Source organism: Castor canadensis, chromosome X (assembly GCF_047511655.1).
Source record: "Castor canadensis chromosome X, mCasCan1.hap1v2, whole genome shotgun sequence".
Lineage (NCBI taxonomy): Eukaryota > Metazoa > Chordata > Mammalia > Rodentia > Castoridae > Castor > Castor canadensis.
In genome coordinates, this window is record NC_133405.1 from 125524613 (window position 1) to 125547323 (window position 22711).

Sequence of the window (22711 nt, forward strand, 5' to 3'; positions counted from 1 at the left end):
TCCCTAGGCCTGTGACCACTTTCCGCTTCAGACCTTGCCCATGTTCTGATCTTTGATTGGATGCCCCTCTGCTGTCATGGTAGAGGTGAGAGTGGAGTTGAGGCTGGTTACAATAGCACTTGAGAGGCTTGATTATACTTATTTTGTGACCAATTGGACATGTTGATCTTTGGCTTTCTCTAGCCTTTGGTTGACACAACAGCTCACTTCATTTCCTTGTGCTGAATGAGAAGGTACGAGTTGGGATTAATGCTGTCTCAGGACACTCCTGTTGTTATATGGTGCATCTGACCACCAACATTTAATGAGTACCTACTATGTGCCAAACACCAGGCAAGGGGTGGGATGCTCAGGTCTGCACTTTAAGGGCTCCCATTCTCTGGAGTGGGCAGGGAGCACATGTGCATGGAAGCCCTCACAGCACCGCGTGATAATGGCCTGTGAGACTAGTGGCTGCCATTGATGGAGCAACTTCTGTCTACAAGAGTTTGCAGGTAGCATCCCTCATTTCTTGCACCAGATCATCATTTCACTTTAGACACAAAGAAAATGGACTCAAGCAAGGTATCTTGCCTCATGTCACAAAGCTAGTAAATGTCTAGGCTGGAATCTACTCCCAGCCCTACCAGGCTTTCTCCTGTTCATGGTGTCCTCTGTAAAGATGCTTAGCTAGAGGTGACAGGTGGGGAGAGATGACCTGGGGTGCTGGAGTTCCTTGGGCTGTCCATCAAAGCAGTGAGTAGCTAGCGTGTCTAAGGCAGACACCTTTCTTTTCCTCTCACACAGTTGAGTTGATTTTTTTATATCTCAGTTTCTCATTTTTCCCCTTTCCTTGCTGATGTCAAGTTCTTTGAGCTGCTCCTGGGCCTGCTGCAGACCTTGCTAAACCCAGCGGGAAGCCATCCTGGCCAATGGCCCACTTCCTCTTGCCCAAGGAGAGAGTTAACACCCAGGGGCTCTTTGTCATTGGAGTTTGAATTCTGAGCCCGCCTTACTTGGAGAAGCTGATGTTCAATTTCTAACCAAGTTAGACCTTGGGAATTATATCCTTATTGGTTTGGTGCCCCTTTTTGGTGTGTTTGTGAAGATACCAAAAGGAGAATGTGGCTGGTGTAGGTTACTGTACTTGGAGATCCTCACAGCACCTGTGCCCTCTTGAGCTGGGAAATCCAGACCCCCACCCAAACCCCCAGCCCTGACACTGGATGGTGAGAACTTGGGGAGAGGTTTTTTTTTTTTTGTCTTTTCTTTTTTGGTGCTGGGATCGAACCCAGGGCCTCACGCATGCTAGGCAAGCGCTGTACCACCGAGCTACATCCCAGCCCAAGGATGGTGAGAACTTGGCCTTCTGCAGACTCATGAAGGAAAGAGTATATTTTTTTTTATAAAGTCTCTGTTAGAGTGTCTGGTTGCAAGTAACAGAAACCAGCTCTCTCTTAATTGAAGAAGGAAAATGATTTATAGGAGGGCTTTGGGGTTTATGGGGTGGAAGGAGAAGCTGAAGAATCATTTCTGGGAAGATGGCAAACAGGCAGGCCTGGGGATCTCTACCTCTTTTGAGAGCCCTAGGGCAGGGGTGGGGGTGGGAGTAGGCATCTACTCTAGCCATTTCCAGTCTTTATCTTGTTGCTATGAGTCACTTGGCTCATGTGCCCCTACATTGGCAGATTGCAGGACATGTTGACAGGCTGTCCCATTAGGCTGTATCTCATGGGGGAGGGGAAGCTCCCCCAAATCATTTTCCCTCCCTGAATATGAAGTGGTCTCTCTCTGGGACACAACCACCTTAATGACAAATGTCTATAATCACAAGTTCCTAAACATACATCATATGCAGACTTTAAATTTTATTTTTAAAAGCTAAATTTAGGTATAAAATTTCACTCATTTTAAGTTTACAATTTAATGTGTTTTTAGTAAATTTACAACCTCGTGCACCTCTTGCCACAGTTTAATATCAAAACATTTTTGTATCCCCAAAGATCCCTTGCACACATTTGCAATCAATTGTTGTTCCCACTCCTATTTTTGTCTCTTTAGATTTGAACTACTTGAGCCCTACCTCCAGTCCATTTTGCTCTGGTTGTTTTGGAGATGGAGATCTCCCAAACTATTTGCTTAGGCTGACCTTGAACTGTGATCCTTCCAATTTTAGCCTCCCAAGTAGCTAGGATTCCAGGTGTGAGCCACCAATGCCCAGCTTGAACATATGTTTTTATATGTTCCTGACTGTTGAAACTTCTGAGTGTTCTGGAAACTCTGCTGTATGGAGTGAGGGGAGAAGCCCCTCCAACGGTGTGAAGTTTGTATCTTGCTGGTCTCTGTTATTTCTTCTCTTTGCTTTAGCTTTTCCCTTCTCTCCTGAGGATTATCATTTGGGAGAGTGGAGTCCTAGTGTTGACTCTGCCATTATTTAGCTATCAGTCTCTCTAAGTCTTAAGTCATGGAACAATACAGATGTCAGTTCTTCATCTGTAAAGTTTAACAAAATGATTTTTTTTGTTGGTTCTGGGGCTTCAACTCAGGGCCTCATGCTTGCTAGGCAGGTGCTCTACCTCTTGAGCTACCCCACCAGCCCCAGAAAATGACTTGACAAGATGATATCCAACATTCTTTCAATTACCAGTAATTAGTAATCATGGTCTCTCTGTCTTTTTTTTGAAGTATTGGGGCTTGAACTCAGGGCCTACACATTGAGTCACTCCACCAGCCCTTTTTTGTGAGGGTTTTTTTCAAGATAGGGTCTTGTGAAGTGTTTGCCCAGGCTGGTTTCAAACCATGACCCTTCTGATCTCTGCCTCCTGAGTAGCTAGGATTACAGGTGTGAGCCACCTGCGTCCGGCTAATCATAGTCTCTTTTGGTGAAATCCTCTTGGGTGAAAAATTGCTTCTTGTTTTTTTTTTTTGCTCTCTCTAATCAGAGGACTGAAACAAAACATTAAAATTAAAAATTTATTTGTCAGAATGCACAAATCAAAAAAGTGTAAAGTGGTGTGTGTAACCTTTCTGCTTCTGAAACGCTTAAAGCGTCACCGAGACGTTTGCAGAAGTGTGTCTGCGTAGAGAATGGGGGAGGTTAATTGGAAACTTGCTTTCTCCTTCATCTGACTGGTTTATTCAAATATTTATTGGGTTAGATAGGGAGCTAGGTGAGGGAAATAGGATCCCGGGGAAGATGAGGGCTTTTCCCACATGGAGCTTGTGGGTTGGTTGGAGTAAGCCAATGTGAAATTGCAGCTTAGTGAGCCTGGCAAGGACAGAGGAAGTAAGTACAATGAGCAAGGCTGGAGGGGGCCTCTGAAATGCCACTGCCATTGCCACTTTGAGAAGTTGGTTGTGAGAAGCTGCCTGGCAGCTGACTTAGCCAACCGACAGTTAAAAACCACCCATTTCATCTTGGGGGAGGAGACATTCAGCAAGTTTGAAGGTGGAGAGAGGAAAGGTTGGAGGGTTTTGCATTTCTAAGCAGATTTCTTATCTCCTCCGCTGTATCTTTTCATAATAGGGGTAACTGTAGTTTTGGTGTTTGCAGACAGACTTGTGGAGGCTGGCTGGCTTTTGGTACACATGCAGCTGGAGGGTGGTATTTTTCTCATGGGCAGACATTCTTAAGTTTTGTAATTTATGCTGTCTTTAAAGATGAGATTTTTGTTTACTGTTGTCCTAATTACACCTCTGATATAGTTTACTTAACTTAATGCTTTAATTTTGTGCTTGTGCCCGGAGGTAGATTCCCAAAGAGTGCCATTTTAAGAGATCTTGGGTAATGTTTTGTCCTCGTGGTAGCTATCTGCAGCTTCCTAAAGGCAAGGAAATGGTTATTAGGGCACAGAATTTCTCATGGGCTCTCATGAATATTTTGGCCTTATTTGTACAATCTGAGGTCTTCGTTGCTTGTTTGCCAAGTATTATTTGAAACCATTGCTGTGCAATAGAAATATAATACAAGGCAAATATGTAATTTTAAATGTTCTAGCAGCCACATTAATAAAACTAAAAATGATTAAATTAATTTGCAGGTATTTATTTAGCCCAAGATATTCAAAGTATTTCATCATGCAATCAGTATAAAAATTATTAATGAACTACTTTGTTATTTTTTTCAGGTAAGTCTTTGAAACTTAGTATGCTTTTATAGCTCCTCTCAATTCAGACTAGCCACTTCAAGTACTCAGTAGCCACACAAAGCTGGTGATAGTGTATTGGACAGAAAAGTCCTAAACCTTTCAAAGGCTTGCAGAGGACATAGTAAAGTGCCCTTAGAGGGGGTAGGAGAGACATAACTCATATCTCATGTTCTAGGTAGGAGCTTTTAACAAAGCTATGCACAAGTTTCCTACCCTTAGAGAAACCTGATATGTAAAATATTCATTTTGACAGGAAAGGTAAAGCAGGAAGTGATTATTCATGTTACAAAAGATTTAACCATGGGATCTTTTAAATAGAAAACTCCCTTAGTGCACTGAAGAATATGACTCAATTTGCAAAAATGTGATCGACACTTGACATTTGAGCAACACCTTTGTTGGGCAGAGAACTATCTGAATATAAAGTGCAAGCTTTGCAATTGGATTATCAAGTCTGCATTGAGCACTAGTGCATGTCACGGATGCTCACAGGGGGCCACAATGAAACTAATGCTGAAAGGCATTTAGAAGTTCACTGGGAGGACACACATGCAGCTGCCACCTCATGGGGAGGCCTAGGGGCTAGAGAAGCCAGGAAGCTGGTAAGGAGGCAAATGGCCTAGCTGGGGCTAGAGACAGGGGAGGGTACATGTGATTACTTAAGTTTAAAGAGAGGGTTAAATTTTCTTTATGTTAGGAGCAATTTTCTTTCTACCAGGAGTTTAAAGAAAGGGTAAATCAGGAAAGACCAGCTACATAGGCTATTGGGACGAAGGCTGGACTGTCATGAGTTGTGCTCAGTTTATCTTTAAGTCTTCAAGCCCTGATCCCCAGCTTTGCTCATAGCAGGCATCCACTAAGGTGTGCCCTTGGACTCACCAAAAGACAGATTGAAGAACAACCAGGATGCACTTCTTTCTGGTTTGCCACACCAAGCGACAGCTGTTTACTTCTTCATAATCCTTTACTTGAAGCAGATTCCACTTGGCCTCCTTCAGGTTTACCTTGGAGAGGTTCACATAGAGATCAGAGAAAATAGAACTTGCTGTATAGGATGGAGGAAGCAAGGCTGTGCTTCCCAAGTCTGTCAGGTTCTGACAGACTTGAAAGTACACCAGTGAGATGGGCCCCTGCCCAGGTGCCTCCTTAGGAGATTTCCCTGTTCTCCCCTTCTTTCCTGCAAACATGCTTGTGGTAGGCTTCCCCCAACTCCACTGACCACACTCTCATGTTGCCCATTGGAAAAACTAAGCTTTCCTCTCCAGGTGCTAATGGGAAAGGCCTTGGGAAGTCTAGGTCAGTGGTCCAAGCCTTTTCTTTCTGGTTTAAGAAAGAATGCTTGGTGTTAAAACAGGTATATATTTTCAGAAATGTGTCACTAGGTGATTTCTTCATTGTGTGAACATCAGAGTATGCTTACATAACTAAGATGGTTATGACATCATTGGGTGATATAATCTTATCAGACCACTGTCATATATAGTCCATCATTGAATGAAATGTTATTATTGGGCACATGACTGTATATTACTGTGTTAATCTAAGATTGAGGTGACTCCAGAGAAGCTCTTAAACCTTTATTAGTATGTTCAGTGAGCCTTGAGAAACCTAAAATTAAATATTGTGTGGCTATAGACAATTGGGGGAAAACAAAGATTTTCTTTGTGGTTCAGGTACATAGTTTTTTAAAATCTTGCTAATCCTGATAACTCAGCATTTGTATCTCAAGCAGGATGTGAGGCAGGATAGCTAGGGCATGGTGATGAGGAAATTAGAAAATATATCAGAAGTGAAACCAGGTTCAGGAGCTGAGACAGAACCAGGAACTAAGGCTGAAAAAGTCACCAGAGCAGCCCTGTGTTCCTTCCATCTCCCTCCCTTCTTTTTAGATGTTAAATGAGATATGCATATGCTGTCCCTAGATGAGTAAGTAATTGAGTCTGAGAATAGAAAGTGCCTGGGTTTTCTAAATGTGTGACCAGGAAGAATACAAAAAAAAAAAAAAATCACAGAGAACAGACTCCTATGTCACAAGACATTTTGATTATAATACAAAAGTCAGACTCTTAGCCTTCATGCTTGTGTGATAATATCAAAACAGAATAATCTGAAAGTTGCTAGGTGATCATACATTCTGGTGACCAGTTTTGAACTGGAAACCCTGGAAATAAAATACCCCTGGGTTGAAGACCACCTTCTGAGCCTTAGCACCCACTGTCATCTTCTCTTTTTTTTGGGGGGGGGTGCCTCAGGGCTTCATGCTTGCCAGAAAGGCACTCTGCCACTTGAGCCATGCCTCTAGCCCTTTATCACTTCAGTTATTTTTCAAATAGGGTCTCATCTTTTTGTTCAGGGCTGGCCTCAGACTGAGATCCTCCTACTTACACCTTCTCTGTAGCTGAGATTATAGGCTTGAGCATAGTGTCCATCCAACAGTTTGTCAGAAGGTGCTAACTTATTCTGTTCTTTCCTTGCAACCTGGTTTGTCTTCCTATGCTAAGAAAATCTCTGCTGGCCTGCTACCTTGTGTGCCTCCTTCACGGATTACTTCAAAATTCCTGGAGTGAGTAGAGTGTTCCCCTCTTCTATTGGGGAAATCTCTTTTCTGAATACACTTCTGGTGACAGGAGAACATCCACATTACACATTGTCTTGATAATTGAGAGTTGTTTGGTCATCTTCTCATAGGATGTGATTGACTTGTCCTTGTATTTGCCTCCAAGAACTGAAGTGGCAGTTCCACGTTTTCTTGTTTGCTTGGCCTCAAATCAAACATTGTCTATAGCTTCTACTTCTTTCACATAATCTTTCAAGCTGCTAATCCATTTAGTGAGGGTGTTTTAGTAAAAAGAGGGTGAGGTCCATAGAGAGGCCTTACCAAGAGGCATCTCAGAGCTGCAGTGTGCCCTCTGGTGCTGGAGTTGGCGCTTGCTCTTGCAGGGCTCTCTGTCCAGTGCTCCTTGGTTCTGCGGTCTCTCAGGCTACTTCCTGTCCCTGGGAGGACCCCTGATTGTCTGACCTAGGGACCAGATGAAGGAGTCAGTATTCTGCAAATAGAATAGTAGGGATGTTGATTTTTCTCTTTTTAAAATTGAAATGAATAGACATTCTTTTTCTCTCATCATCTCAGCAGGTCCCTGAAGAGAGCACTGAGCTTCAGGTTCTTTGATCAGAAATGTGGGCATCATACTATTTAAGTGGAAAATGAGATAATGTAGGAAACAGTGTCTGACACATGAACAGTGGTTACTATAATCTTAGCTTCAATAGATCAATCTCTAGGTGATTTGAAGAAAGCTGGCTTTTTTTTTCCTTTGAGGTGGCAGTCTTGCTATGTTGCCCAAAGTGGTCTTGAACTCATTGACTCAAGCGATCCTCCCGCCTAAGCCTTCTGAGTAACTGGGAATACAGGCATGTACCATTGCACATGGCTGAAAGATGTTTTTCAAACTATCTCATTCCGATTGTTATGCTGGCTCATTTTAACTTTTGGAGAACAGAGGATGGTACAAAAAAATCAGAGTTTCTGCCTGTGTTCTTGTCAAGAACCAGTAGAAATGAGGAGAAAAGTTTGCCTTGTTTTGTGCTCTTACACTCTTTCTTTCCATTTAAAAGTGATAACAGTAGGTCACAACTCAACTTCATCTTGGTAGAGTGAGCCAGCTAATTTTAGAATGAAAAAATGATCTAAGAAAAGGAAATTCCACTTTGAGTTGCTTCTGAACTGGCTGGTTTAGCTGACAACACGAGTGAACAGGCCAGGTGGATAGGATATTCTGAGCAGGAAGTGCTTTATTCCTAATGGACATGCAAAGCCCATGTGGTGGGGATCCACTCACCTACTAGTCTTTTCCCTGGAAACTCAATTGACCTCAGGGTATTGAAAATTTTTACTCATTTGTGCCTTTTGTTTCTTATTTGAGAAATCTTTGCCAAAGCCAAGGTCATTAATGTTTTCTCCTATGCTTTCTTAGATCTAGAAAAGAAGAGTTCCAAGGCTATATACATAGAGCAATGACAGAGGGCAGTGCTAATTACCCTGATTGATCAAGCTCGTGCATGTGTTGAACTATCACACTGTACTCCATTAGTATGTATGGTTATTACATGTTAATAAAAAACTTACCAAAAAGAAAAAAAATTGCAGTTTGAGTTTTTACCTTTGGATCTATAATCCATTTTGAGTTACATTATATATGCTTTGCTTTTTGCAGTACTGGGGGTTGAACTCAGGGCCTCATGCTTACTAGGTAGGTACTCTACCACTTGAGCCACTCCACCAGCCCTATTTTGTGTTGAGTATTTTTGAGATAAGGTCTCTCAAAACTATTAGCCCATGGTTGGCTTCTAACCACTATCCTTTTGATCTCTGCCTGCTGGTGTCACCAGCACCTGGCAGTATATACACACAATATAGAGCTCATTTAACTTTTCTTCTTCCATTATTTTAGCATAATTCTTAAGTTAATTAGCAAATTAGCCACTTGGGGTTTCATCCAATTTTCACCATCCTTGTATTCATTCATTCATCATCCATAGAAAGTTGTAAATGAAAAAGTGAAAGTTGTTGAGATTGGTTTGTATTGAGGTGGGCATGAAGAGCCCAAAGTCTAAATGAATTGTATAATTGATCTGTGGATAGGTTAACTAATCTCTGGATTGGTTAGCTCTGCTAATGTGCATTGGTACTTTGTCAATAAGCCTATACCAAGAATGAGAGAGAATTTCTTTGTCATAGATGGAGAATTCAATATAATATGAATTTTGCTGCTGAAGAACTCATTTGTTGAGAGGGCACTTGTGGTTTTGATGTAGGCAATCTGAGACATTGATTCAACCAGACGGACTTGCTCTACCAGCCATCTTTACATTGTCACTGAGATATGGGTGGTATCTCTGCAGGGTGGGAATTATGGCCCATATTTTGCACAACTGAAGCCCAAGGAGGGTAGCATGACACAGCACTGGCTGGAGGAGGAGGGTGGGATGGACAAGGACCAAACTTAATGTCTGTTGTCTGCCATTTCTGCGCTTGACAAAATGATGCTGGACTCCTCCTGGGTGAGGTAAACATCACTAGGCCCCTGTCAAGTGTGGCTTCCCCTCTGAAGCTCCTGCTGGCCCTGAGACCTGTAGGCCACCCTGTGTCTGACCATGACCAGCACTTCGTGGTTTCTGTGCTACAGGCTTTAGGTTAACCAAAATTGGGTTACTGTGTGTGGCCCTGTTACTCTAAATATTTGTAGAGGGGAAGTCCCTTTAATATGACTTTGTTGGTCTTCCAGGGATGCTGGACCTTAGACTTCTGCAACATCTGACCTAAGTTGCTCTTTTTTCTTTGTCCCTTCCAGTGGAGGCCATAGTGGAGTTTGATTACCAGGCCCAGCACGACGATGAGCTGACAATCAGCGTGGGTGAGGTCATCACCAACATCAGGAAGGAGGATGGAGGCTGGTGGGAGGGACAGATCAACGGCAGGAGAGGTTTGTTCCCTGACAACTTTGTCAGAGTGAGTACAAAGCAAAACCTTTTTCCTGTCTCCTGTCTGGGCTCTGCTGGCCAAAGGCTGTGGGGGCACTTGAGGAGGGATTGCATGGGGCTCTGTTCACAGCTTGGCCTCTGATTGATATCAAGAATCACGTGTGTAGTTTTCCCCTCGATATCTAGGATGCCTGTTTTGAAATGGCTTGTTTAAACACTGGGATAATCTCTTCCCAAACTGTGTATCACTTCTTAGAAAAATGCTGGGAAAATATGAAACTTGTTGAATTGTTTGATTTATGTATTGCTTGCTTTAAGAGTTTAAAAGAACTTTTCCATGCAAAATGGAGGTGAAACTCAGTTTTGAACTCTTACACCAAGTAGCAATTAAATTAAATGCAGAAACTGAATTATGCTGTTTTTCACTTTTGTATTCATATTACCTTTTTTAATAGGAATGATATTAATTTCCTTTACACCTTATATCCATGAAGCATTGAACAAAACCTACTTCTCCAGTAAGGTTTTGAAAATTATGCCCTTTGTACAACTCATCTAGGGCTTAATTACAAAAACACAGCTTATTTTCTTTTAATAAATTATATGCCTGAGAATGTAAATAATTGTTTGAGTTGCTGGGTAAAAAGGGATCACCTAGAGGCTGTTCCTCATGGCATACTAACTAGGTCTGAAAGACCCAATACCACAAACTGCCTATACCACACCAGAGAAGAATGGATTGTTCTTGTATGAAGACCTGCATGCAGGTCCAGACCATACTGAGGAGTGCGTCTTGGTTGTGGGGAGCGGGTAGTTTGGTGAACCTTGGGCCTACAGAAATGGGTGGATCCCCTCAAAGGAGGAGCCCACAGGGGCTGGGTATGAGGGTTTTATTACCAGGGGTGTGTGTGAAGTGCTGTGGACTTCCTGCTCCTGGGCTCTCTACTTCTACACCATAGGAGTCCAAAATGAATAGGAGCGGTAAGGGCCACATCACAGGGAGGGAGTCTTCAGCTCCCCAGATAGGCAGTGCTGAAGGAGCCAAGAGCAGGGTCACCTTCTAGACTCTTCCTTTTTTTTTTTCTTTTTTGGTGGTACTGGGGTTTGAACTCAGGGCCTCATGCTTGCTAGGTACTCTGCTAATCCTGTTTTGTGTTGGGTATTTTTTTGAGATAGGGTCCTGTGGACTATTTGCCCAGGACTGGCTTCAAACTGCGGTCTTCCTGATCTCTGCCTCCCAGTAGAATTACAGATGCGGGCCGTTGGCACTCGGCTTCAGTCTGGTGGGCTGGTGGATGGACACCAGTCCATCCCATTGTTAAGAAGAGACTTGTGCTTTGCCAGGCTTTTAGGTTGTGACTTGTCCCAAATGGCCTTTTGGATTTGTCCTTTTTTTTTATGTACTTAGTTTTTATTGCTGTAATTGTGGATGAAGAGTCTTCAAATCCTTCTTCCCCTACCTCTTTCCCCACCTACTTCTTTTGGAATATGGGTTTTGGGCAGTACTAATAATCCTGAATTTTTAATTTTTTTGGTGGGACTGGGGTTTAAACTCAGGGCTTTGAGCTTACATAGCAGGGGTTCTAATGCTGTGAGCCACACCTCCAGTTCATTTTGCTCTGGCTATTTTGGAGATGGGGCTTTGTGAACAATTTGCCCAGACTGACTTCCAACCATAGTCCTCCCAAGTAGCTGGGATTATAGGCATCATCCGGCCATCCTGAATCTTGAGACTTTATGTAGCTGCCCTATGTGTATGACTGCTGAGGAATCTTGAAGCACAGATCTCAGTCTTCAGGATGATTTGATTAATGAGCCCAGGAATTATCAAAGACTAGTATTTTGGAGGGTTTTTCCATGCTTGGGATTGAACCCAGGGTCTTGTGCATGCTAGCCAGGCACTCTACTACTTAAACTATGCCCTCAAGCCTTTTGTTTTTGAGATAGTCTCAACTGCTCCCTTTGCTTGGGCTAGCCTCAAATTCACCATCCTCCTGTCTCCATCTTCCAGTTAGCTGAGATTACAGGCATGTACCACCATGCCCAGCTAAAGACTAATTCTTTAAAAAATGCAAATAGAGCATGTATCTAAATGTTGTTGAATTCATTTAATTAGAACTAGCAGAGTAATAAAACTGGTTTAGTGAGGGTATGAGAAATTGATTAAAATTCAGTGGAAAAAAGAATGCTCAAATAAGATTATGAAGTTAGATTCAAAATTGGTTCATGTCTTAGAGGACAATAAAACACTAACCTTTGATGTTGTCATTTCTACTAGAAAAGAAAAAAGAACAGCATACCTTGCTGTTTTTCTACATGTTATCCCTTGACTTTCATAGGATTATAAAATGCCCTAATAGTGTTAGTTACATTTCCAGAGGGGCCGATAACCCTCCTGGGAGACTTGTTAGAAAATAGATTAGCATGACATTAAAAGGTCACACAATCATCTCTTTTGCCTAATTTACAAGTTTTGGATATTTTTTCTGAATAGACCATGATAGACTATGATGTGGGGTATAAAAATAAGAAGAACTAGGGTGAAGTCTCAAAGTAATAAAAATCATAGTTGCCCTTTTGGGACTTCGAACTGCTACAAACAGAAAATAGTCACCCACCGAAAGCAGGTATGGCTCTTTCTGTGGATTTAATTACCAGTGTTTTTCTTTGAAAACCTTACTCTGGAAACCAGACTACAGTATGCAATCATTAGTCATGCAAAAGCTTGGTAAACAGCTTTTTCTGGGTTTCCCTGAAGTGGATCCAGCTGCACATTTTTAATGGCCAGTCCAGTGAATTTTGGAAAGAAAACACATCATCACCATGGCTTGGGCTGACATGAATTTGTCTTCTTTTAGAGGGAATGTTTGGTAAAGTGCAACAGGACCCAGGCCCATGGCATTTCAGAGTTCTTAAGTAGATGGTAGAAAGCAGGAAGCTGTGGTGGGTTAAAAGCATGTGCTTGTTGATCTTTAAGTTGATCTGGTAGCGTCTGTGAGGAAGCGAGCTGTTCTCTGGGCCTGTTTGTGTGTGTGGTGGGCAGAAGTGCATCGCACACCGGCCTGCCCTGTGCTGGAGGGTTGAAGCATATTTCCGTGAGTCTCACTTCTTAGGGTGCTCACAGCAGCAGCTCTCGGCTTGCTTTCCCAGTGCCTCCACTTTCCTTTGCTGGGTGTTCTATATTTCTCTTTGGCGTATTCAGAACCGCCTTTTTCATATCTATGTGAAGTGTCTGGTGAACACATTTAATAGGTGAAGCAAAAGGCCAATGCTTTGTATACTTGCACCACTCTGAGATAAAGCTCACAGTTCTATTTTCTTGATTTAGGAGAGAAAGAATCACAAATTGTCTTCAACAAGTGGCATACAATAGAGATTTCCAGTTTGCTGTCCAGTATTCAAAGACTATAACATGGATTTCTTTTCTTTTAGTCAAATTTCACTTTTCTTTACATTTTAACCTAAAGGCCATCAATTTTGTTGATTGTATGATTATTTTCCAGATACTTGTCACTCTTGGAAAGCTAGCAGGAATTTTCCTGGTGCATTTATGATGTGCAGAGCCTCTTCTTGCTCATGACCTTTTGTCACGTGCTTGGGCATTTGAGGGTCTGCTGCACTCATGGAGGAAACATTTACTGGGCGTCTGCTATGTGCTAGGCACCAAAGGATGTCCGCACAAAGGAGATACAGTGGCTGGAATAGCGTATTGTCACAAGTGCAACTTTTTGCATGGGATGAGTTTTAGTACCTGTGACCTGACCTTGGGTCATTCTGTGCTCTGGAGAGCATGTGTTAGACATTGTTCTGTGAAAATGTAGGACAAAGGTGTTCTTCATTAAAGTGCCACTTAGAAGTTTCTAAGTTGCTTCAGCAGGCAACTGTTAGAATGTGCTAAATGAACTCATGGCATTTTGGGCCCTGATTGCTGACTGACTTTATGGAATAATAATGGCTGCATTCTATTCAAGGCTTACTGGTTGCCTGGTGGTATACTTATAATCTGTGTACAATGCCCCAGATTTATCAAGCACTTGCTGTATGCCAGGCAGAAAGGAGGCTAAGTCCTTTATGAAATTTATTTTATTCAATCCTTATACCACACCCTATGACACAGGTACTGTTTTTATCAGGTTTGATTTTTCAGAAGAGGTGATGGAGGCATATCAAGGTTAAAGGACTTACCACTGTCACATAAGCTAGTGAGGAGCACACAGAGCTCTGGAATGCAGAACCTAAGTTCCAGCAGGCAGCATTTTCTGGGTGCCTGAATTGTCCTGAAGGCATTAAACTCCTCCTCCAAGTGTGTAATCAGGTAGAATCAAGATTATTAACTTGGGGCTGGTTGTGGTGGCTGATACTGTAATCCCAGCTAATTGGGAGGCAAAGATTGGGAGGCCTGTGATTTGAGACCAACCCAGGCAAAAACTTAGTGAGACCCCAATCTCAAGCAATAAGCCAGGTATGTGGTGGTGAGTGTTCCAGCTATGTAGGAGGCATAGGTAGGAGGATTGTAGTCTGAAGCCAGCCCTGGCAAAAAGTTAAGACCCTATCTGGAAAAAGATTTGAGGGGGTATGGCTCAATTGGTAGAGCACTTGCATGGCAAGTGCAAGTCCTTGAGTTCAAAATCCTAGTGCTGCCAAAAATAAAAGGTTATTTTCTGAATTTTAGAAATTCACTTCAGAAGTTCACTATTTCAACCCAAAAGGTAGTCTTTGCTTACTTTTATGAGCTTGTGCTGTTTTTCCTACAAATTCTGGAAGTAAGACAATTCGGGAAAACATTTGATTTTTTTGATGGGATTGGGGTTAGAACTCAGAGCTTCCTGCTCTACCGCTTGAGCCACACCCCCAGCCAAAGATTTGATTTTGTATTAATTTGTAAGCAAATGGGTCATTTTGCAGTGTTCAGAGTGTGCTCTTCAGTGGGAGTGTGACTATCTTTTCTGTCAGTGGCAGGTTATCCACACTTGTGACTATCCATTGTTTCCATCCATAGGACTCCTGGTGCAAGCAGTTCTAACTCAAATTATGCTTTCAGCTTTAAACATATCATTTATTTTCAGAGAAAAGTCCTAAAACTAACAACTGGAACCTGTTTGACACTGTTGTAAGAAATATTACTTCAAGTAGGGTCAGGAATAATTAAGGACAAGTGTGTGACCAGTAAGAACCCAAATCATCTGTAATATAACTGTTACAGTACAGGAAGTGTGAGGGGTGTCTTGTGACTCACAGAGTATTGTGACCTCAGTGAATTTTAGTCTCCTGACTGGGTTGATTGTGGTGATTACACATAATGGAATTTTACTTTCTTAATGACAAGATTATCAAATATTAGCTTAGAAAGGGACTTTGAGACCATGTGTTTTTACCCCAGCTTTCTAGCAGGTCAGAGTCTAAGTCATTTAGGATGTTGCTGTGGTCCTTAGTGGATATTTGAACTTGTAAAGTGTGGGGCTCCTACAGAGGACTCCAGACAGTGGATCTCTGACTTGTTTGTGCTCCAGATATGATGCATTGCCAGGATTTGGGGGGTGGGGCCAGGAGATGGGATAACAGCCTTAAAATGGTTTTAAAAACTCAGACAGTTTTGCTGTTCAGTAAAGCTCGGGCATTCATTTTACACAATGGCACTGGTAGGGCAGCGTCGTCATTTGCATCTAATATCTTTTCTCAGGAACATGGGTTAGTAGTCAGTGACCTAGATTTGAAAATATTATAATGTTATTTCTAAAGTACCCTATGCATAAAGTAGCTGGTACTAGTGAGTATCGTAATCATGCTAGAAATTGTATTAAAAAGCAACACAAAGGACACGCACGTCCAGAAGAATGAATACATTCTAATAGCAGAAACTGTGGACCACACACTAATGCTGTTCTACTCCCTTTCCAATGGTAGTGAGGTGAGCAGAATTTCTAGGAATGATCCTCAAGATTCCATTCCCAGATCCCCACAAACTATGAATATGATGAGCCATTATTCCAGTGACTGTGTTTTGGCCTATAACACAGCTGATTTAAAAAGGGAGGTTATCCAGGTGGGCCTAATTTATTATATGGCCCCTTAAGAGCAGAGAACTTTCTCTGCCTAGTAGTACTAGAGGAAGTCAGAGAGATTCAAAGCTTGAGAAGAACTTCCTGCTTTGAAGAAGGGTCACGTGAGAAGGAATACAGGCAACCTATAGGGGCAGAGAACAGACCTTGGCTGGCAGCCAGGAAAGAAATGGAGGCCTCAGATCTTCAGCCACAAGGAACCTGAATGAGCTTAGAAGTGGATTATTTTTTCAAGCTTCCAAATAAAATCCCAGGCTGGTTGACATCTTGATAGTTGGCCTTTGGAGACACTGAGTGATCAAAGAACCTGGTTGAGCATGCCAGGATTTCTGACCTACAGAACTGTGAGATAACACGCTGGTTGTGTTTTAAGCTATTTAGGTGTATGGCTTAAGATACAGATAGCAAATGGCGTGGGGGTATAGCTGTCTTTCCCTGTTGCCAGGTTGTCAATGGAGGCTGAGTGCCGAATCTGAACTTTGGTTCCTCACTCAGTGGCACCAGGCACCCCTCAGCATCTTTCCTTTCGTCTGTTGGTGACTTCCTCTATCACCCCATGAGCAGTATTAGGCAGTTTCCCCTCACCCTCCCATCGCAGAGTGGGGAAGATCTTGAAGAGGAGGGAACTGGACAAATGGATTCATTAAACCTACATAGAAGGTCCCAGTCAAACTTCTGACCCACCCCACATCAATCTGACTATAATTAACATGCTTAAAGGTTTATGAATAGAAACTTAAGTGTGGAATGCTAATCAGGTCTTCATAATAACCTCTAAGTAACGCAAATGAAACAGACCAGCGTGGCACTGCAAGGGCTCTGGATACTAAACTGTCACTGAAACTGCAACACACAAAAGTAGCCCAGGACCGACATGCTTAATCTAGATAGGATGACTGTCTGCTAAAGTTTAAATAAGCCTCAGAGGCTTTGCAACAAAAATAGCCCAAATGCCCAGAGTACAATAAAAAAAGCCACTTTTCATACCAAGAACCAAGAAAACCACAACGTGAATGAGAAATGACAATTGATGTGTACCAACACTGAGAAGACTCAGATGTTGGAATTACTTGACAAAGATTTTAAAGCACCCATCATTAAAATACTTTTACAAGCAATTACAAACACCCTTTAAACAAATGAAAAATTAGATAGAAAATACAAAAAGTGGAAATTATAGAAACAAAACCAAATTTAAAAGCTTATCAGATGAGCTCAATAATAAATTAGAGATGACATAGTAAAAAAAATCGATGAACTTGAAAATTGATCAATAAAACTTACTCATTCTGAATAAGAGACAGAAAATAGTCTAGGAAAAAATGAAGAGAGCCTCAAAGACCTGTAGGACAATAACATGAAATGTAACATTTGTGTCATTGGGTTCAAGAAGCGTATGGGAATAAAAAAGTTCAAATAAATAATGACTGGAAACTCCCCAAATTTGGCAAAAAGCATAAACTTTCAGAATCAAGAAGCTGAGCAAAATATAAACAGGATAAACTCAAATCTATGTCAGGACATACAGTAATCGGCCTTCTTAAAATTAAAGACAAAGAACAGCAAGAGCTAAATAGCACATTACTTACAGGAGAAGAATGATTTGAGTGACAGTAGATTTCTCATAGGAAATCATAGAGTCCAGAAGGAATTGCCCAACATGTTCAAGTGGTAAAAAAAAGAATGGCCAATTCCAAATTATGTATCTGGTGAAACTGTCCTTCAAGAATGAAGAGAAAATGAAATATAAACATTCTTAAATGAAGGAAAACAGAGATTTATCAATAGCAGACCTATCCTTAATTAATGGCTAAAAAAAGTTATCTAAACATGAAGGAAATGATAACAGAAGACCTGGAATTTCAGAAAGGAAACAACAGTGTATAGGTAAAAATAGGGTATATGTAATAGACTTTCTTATTGCTTTTTAAAATCATATTTGATGATTAAGGCAAAAAACTAATATCCAGTGTGTTGTTCAAAATATATAAAGCGAATATATAGGAAAGTATAGCTGGATGTGGTGGCACCCACCTGTAATCCCAGCTATTGGGGAGCCTGAGGCTAGAGGATTATGAATTTGAGCCCAGCCTAGACAACATTGAGAGACCCATCTTAAAAAAATAAAAAAGGGAAAGAAAAGAAAATGATATTTAAGAAGTGGGAAGGGAATAAAGGAACCTAAATGGAAGCAAAATTCTATACTTCACTTGAAGTGGGAAATTGCTGATACCAGTAGTCTGTGATAAGTTACATATGTATATTGTAATATATAAGAAAACTAAAAACTAATAAAAAAGCTACAAAGAGATAAGCTCTATGTATACCCACCAAAGGCCTAGAGGCAAGTTTCATCATCTTGGTGTCCTTGGGGGAGATAAAATCTAAGAAATTCAAGGAGAGTGAAGCTGAAAATATGAATGTCTCCTTGATGGTTGCCACACACGTGTACTAAGATCTCCCTCCCCCTTAATTATTTGCGGAAAGAGATAAATGAAGTCGGCCCGTTTTTGCTCATAGCTGACAACTTTGCTTGTCATGAAGGAATGAGCAGCATTTCATTTATTGTCATCACTTTCTTCTGGGACCACCAGGTTTTTTTTTTTCATGAAGACTGACAAAGAGATGATATGTATCTGGGAGTCTGGGTGCAAACACAAAGTGGGCTTTCTTGAATTTGTAAGCTGAGAAGTTGTCAACCCCAACTACATCCTGCCCTGGGGTTCTGAAGGCAGCTGGTCCCAGATGGAGAGCCTGAGCAACTGTGTGAACCCTGCTCCCCTCATAGCTCCTAAGCTGGGTTCAGTGTGTTGAGATGCCCTGGTGACAATGTCTTCTTAACACTGAACTTTTCTTCTAAGGCCACCCGACCACTGGTCACCAAGAAGGGCTATGAATCCAGTGCAGTTCCACTTGTGGCTGTGTGAGAATCAGTTGCACCACTGGTGGTGGTGCTGCAGCTCTCAGGGAAGCACTTTTCTGGCTGTAAAACAGATCTGAGATGGTGAGTGTAGGTTGCTAGTATCAGCCCAGTGGGGGCCCAGTGAAACCAAAGAGGGACTGCTTTTACATATTATGGGAGAAAATAAAGTAAGATTGTATTTTAAATATTTACCAGATGTACATTGTAGTCTTGGGCATATGAAAATATAATTAGCATTGATGAAGTATTAAAATGTGAGCATATTCTTAGCAGGGGTGTGCATATTTGGATGGTATTTCATTGTCTGCAGGGTCATGAGGTTTGCTTTCTGATCAGCTATGATTCATAGTAAAGAAATGACGGGCGAAAGATACATTACAGCTGTTTAAAACCATCGACGTTATCAGGTGATAACCGCTAAGCTTATAGTCACACTGTAATGTTGGGACCTTCACAGGCACGCTAGGAAAGGAATCAGTTTATTACTGTCACTCTGTAACTGCTGTGGAAGAGCCTGGTTTATAGTCCCCATTCAGTCTTTAACTGTTTCTCCCAGCTGTCAAGTCATGAGTGTGTGCACAATTTCTTTCTCCCCAATCTTTTTTGTTGGCTGTTAACTTTCGTTTGGTAGGTAAGTGCTTTACCACTTAACTACACCCTAACTGCTCTTGCCTGATCTTGAAATAGGAATAATTGCCATCCTGCCTAAGAGAAATACATCCGCCATATGAAAATCGTTTCAGCTATTCTGTGTTAAGTGGGTGATTATGACGTTAGGCTCTTGTGCACATAATGTGAACTTTGAAACAAATTTGGATATGGAGTACATCAGGTTCTTGTGGTTTCAATTGTTGAGAAGTCATTTTTTGTGCTTACTGATATATCTTGTAGGGATTACTCTGTTACTTGGTTCAAAATGTCACATGACAGCTGATCTCTTCGGTGCATAAAATCCAGGCAATTATACTGTGAGTTTCTGCTGTCAGTGGTGGTTAAAAATCTACATACCTCCCTCCTTTTTTAGCCTCTGATTTTTTAATTCAATTTAACTCATCCTTTTATTTTAAAACTTGAATTTGAATGGGTTCCATTGACAGATATTTTAAGGTGGCAATCAAGTCTAGGGTGCTGCCAACTCTAAGCTGAACGCAATCCCCAGCCTTCAAGCTAGATAGGAAATGTAATTTCGGGCCTGTTGCAATGCAGGGATGGAGCTGATTTGTAAACAGCCCTTGTAGCAGCATATAGCACAGTTGACAAGCTGTGGTTCTCAGGCAGGGTAGAGTGTGTTATCTGGCTGTCTAAATGGTGACCCTGATTGCAATTCCACCTGGGGTGCATCTCACAGAGCCACACAATAATTAAAGCCACGGATTCATCATTGGTGGATTCATCCCGTTTTAGTCTCATTACACACAAATGTAGGCCTGTCTTCATTCATTACAATGAGATGAGGATTCACTTTACTAAAATCTGTTTCCTTTTTTCCATTTAGTTAGACAGTACAAATGAATATCAAAGCATATAAATAATTAAAAGGCACACTCTTTGTAATGAAAATTGCCATAGGGCCATTCTTGGCCTGTGGCATGTACTTGTAGTTCTTGACGTGGTCACTCAGGTTTCTTTCAGCCTTGTAACCTCTTGCTTGTCTGTCTCCTGGCAGGGATTGATTGGTAGGTGTGATTCATGTCGACCCATCTCTTCCCAGAGTGGCCAGAATGGTCTTATGGACGTAAGAATGAACGTGTTAAGTATTCATCTGGTTTAATTGAATTTAATATACAATCCTTAAGATTAATTGGAAGTTTTAGAGTTATTAAATGGCCCACTTTGTGATAGCATATAATTTATTTGCTGTTATCTAAGTTAGTGATGTATTTAAGTTAAAAGGGAAAATTCTTTCCCTGAGGTGGATCTTACAAACTTGGTGCCACTCTCATTAACATGTGATTACTTATTGTATTGAATTAGGAATGTGGGTAAGAGGAGGAGTGGCAATCCAAAGGTTTAAGATGTCTAGCTACTAGGTGTTACATAATCCTACTCTGGGATCTGGCACTTGTTGGCTGACTGAGGGTCTGCCTGCACATGCATTCTGAATGCTCGGTTTCCATGAATATTGGCAAGGGCTGAATATCAGTTTAAAGAACAGTCAATCAATTAGCATGTGAGATTTTCACATTATTGATTTATAAACACATGCATTTTAAAATAAATTTGTTCACTTTTAGGACATTAATTTTTCTATTTCAGTTTCTTTTGCTTTTTTGACCCTGAAATATAATAGTTTATTGGGATAATTTTTTTTTTCAGAATAGGTTCTGATGTTGCCAAAAACACTGTCTTCTTTTGAAAATCCAGATAATCTCTATAAATTATAGAACAAGACCTAAGTGTCGCATCCATATTTTAGTCTATTTATATTATAGTACTGTTTTCTCCGTGGCCACCCTCACCTTGATTTTATAATATGATATGTTACTGAACTATTAAAATATAGAAAGAGTGTGAGAATATACCCCACATGTATATTCATCATCTAGTTTTATCAGATCATTTTGTCAAACTTCTAATTCTTTTAGAAATAAATAAGTAGACTTCTAGTTTCAGCTCAGAGATGTAGAGAGCTGCAAACATGTCCCTCCCACGCTTCCAAGAAAAAAATCTGGGCACACTGGAAATTAATAGAGAATTGCATTCAGAACAAATGGCCATTTCAAAATATGGAATGAAGTAGGTACCTTCTGAGACATAGGACAGGACCAGAGCATTGTACACAGGTGCAGAAACCACCAGATGCCATAGGATTAGGTGATTAGGTAGGAAAACTAAGCTAGAAAATGTGACAAATTGCTGTGCTGGCTTGAGAGTGCATTGGTTTCTGGGGGCAGCAGTTGGAGGAGGGACTTCTACCCTTTGCAGGCTGTTTTTCTAGGAGCCCCTCCTGGCTCTTATAGGGAGGATTGGGAAAATTCAGGGAAAGCTCTTGGTGCTGGCTCAGGAGCCATTGAGAAATCTCAGACCCTTTGTCCTTAAGGAGCAAAAGGCTTACCCTGCAGGTGTGAGGGCTCTTGTGAGATACCATTGCAGCTAGGTGAAGGGAACTCACCCAGCACCCACCCTTGCTCTGCTGCCCCATCTCACTTAAAAACAAGTTTTAATGTGCAGGGAGAAGGGCCTCAAGCAGTAGGTAGTCTGAGAACCCTGGTGATAAACCACTGCAGCTGGGGGGGTGGGGTAGGAGAGCTCTAGCTCTGCAGGGGAGGCAGGAACACCTGTGAAAGCTGCAGAGGCCTGTTGTGCACTCCAGGACTGAGACTTATAGTAGAGAACGGTCCCCCCGCATTTCACCCCTCAAGCATATCAGCAAGACTCACAGGGAGGGCTGCAAGAGACAGGCTGGCTTTGGGGAACAGCACCAAGGGAAGCCCGAAAGCCAACAGAGGCAACAAAAGATCACTAGAGGAACTTGGAGTTTCTGATGTCCATAGGAAGAACAAACCTCAACACAGATCAGCTTCTATTCACGTTGACACAAATGCCTACAGTAAAGGCATTATCTACTACCCCATATAAAATGTCCAGCTTGGAGCCACAAATTACAAGCCATAGAGACTGGCAGACTGGCTCAAGTGGTAGAGTGCCTGCCTAGCAATCATGAGGCCCTGAGTTCAAACCCCAGTACCAACAACAACAACAACAAAAAATCACCAAATTACAAGGCATGCCAAAAATGCAAGGAAAAGCAGTCTGAAGAGACAAAGCAATCATTAGGACCAGATGTAGATAAGATATAGCTGCTAGAGCTATCAAACCATACACACATACATTACCTAGCTCTGTCTACTGAGTACCCTTTAGGTACCAGGTGACATTTTGGGTGCCATTTTTGGAACAGGCTCAATAAGATCTGAGCTCTCAGAGGGCTTAAAGTCTAACAGAGGACAGAGAGTGTAACCACAGATGAGCAAAAAAATAATTATAGTGAAATATGCAATGAAGAAGTACAGGAGGGGGAAAGCTTAGAGTAGCTGGTAGAGTGTGGGCTATTTCAGCTGGAGTCATCTGGGAAGACTTCTAGTGGAGGTGATACTACAGCTCATGTGTAAGTGATGAAG

The 22711-nt window shown here is 41.6% G+C and overlaps 1 protein-coding gene across 6 annotated transcripts in view; it reads left to right on the top strand.

Moving 5' to 3' along the window:
• Nucleotides 1-22711, top strand: part of Sh3kbp1 (SH3 domain containing kinase binding protein 1) — a 328667-nt gene that overhangs the window by 45399 nt on the left and 260557 nt on the right. For all 6 annotated transcript variants that reach the window (XM_074063111.1, XM_074063114.1, XM_074063105.1 and 3 more), the window contains exon 2: nucleotides 9479-9636. In XM_074063111.1, the coding sequence (XP_073919212.1) occupies nucleotides 9479-9636 (158 nt within the window). The remainder of the gene's footprint in view (nucleotides 1-9478; nucleotides 9637-22711) is intronic.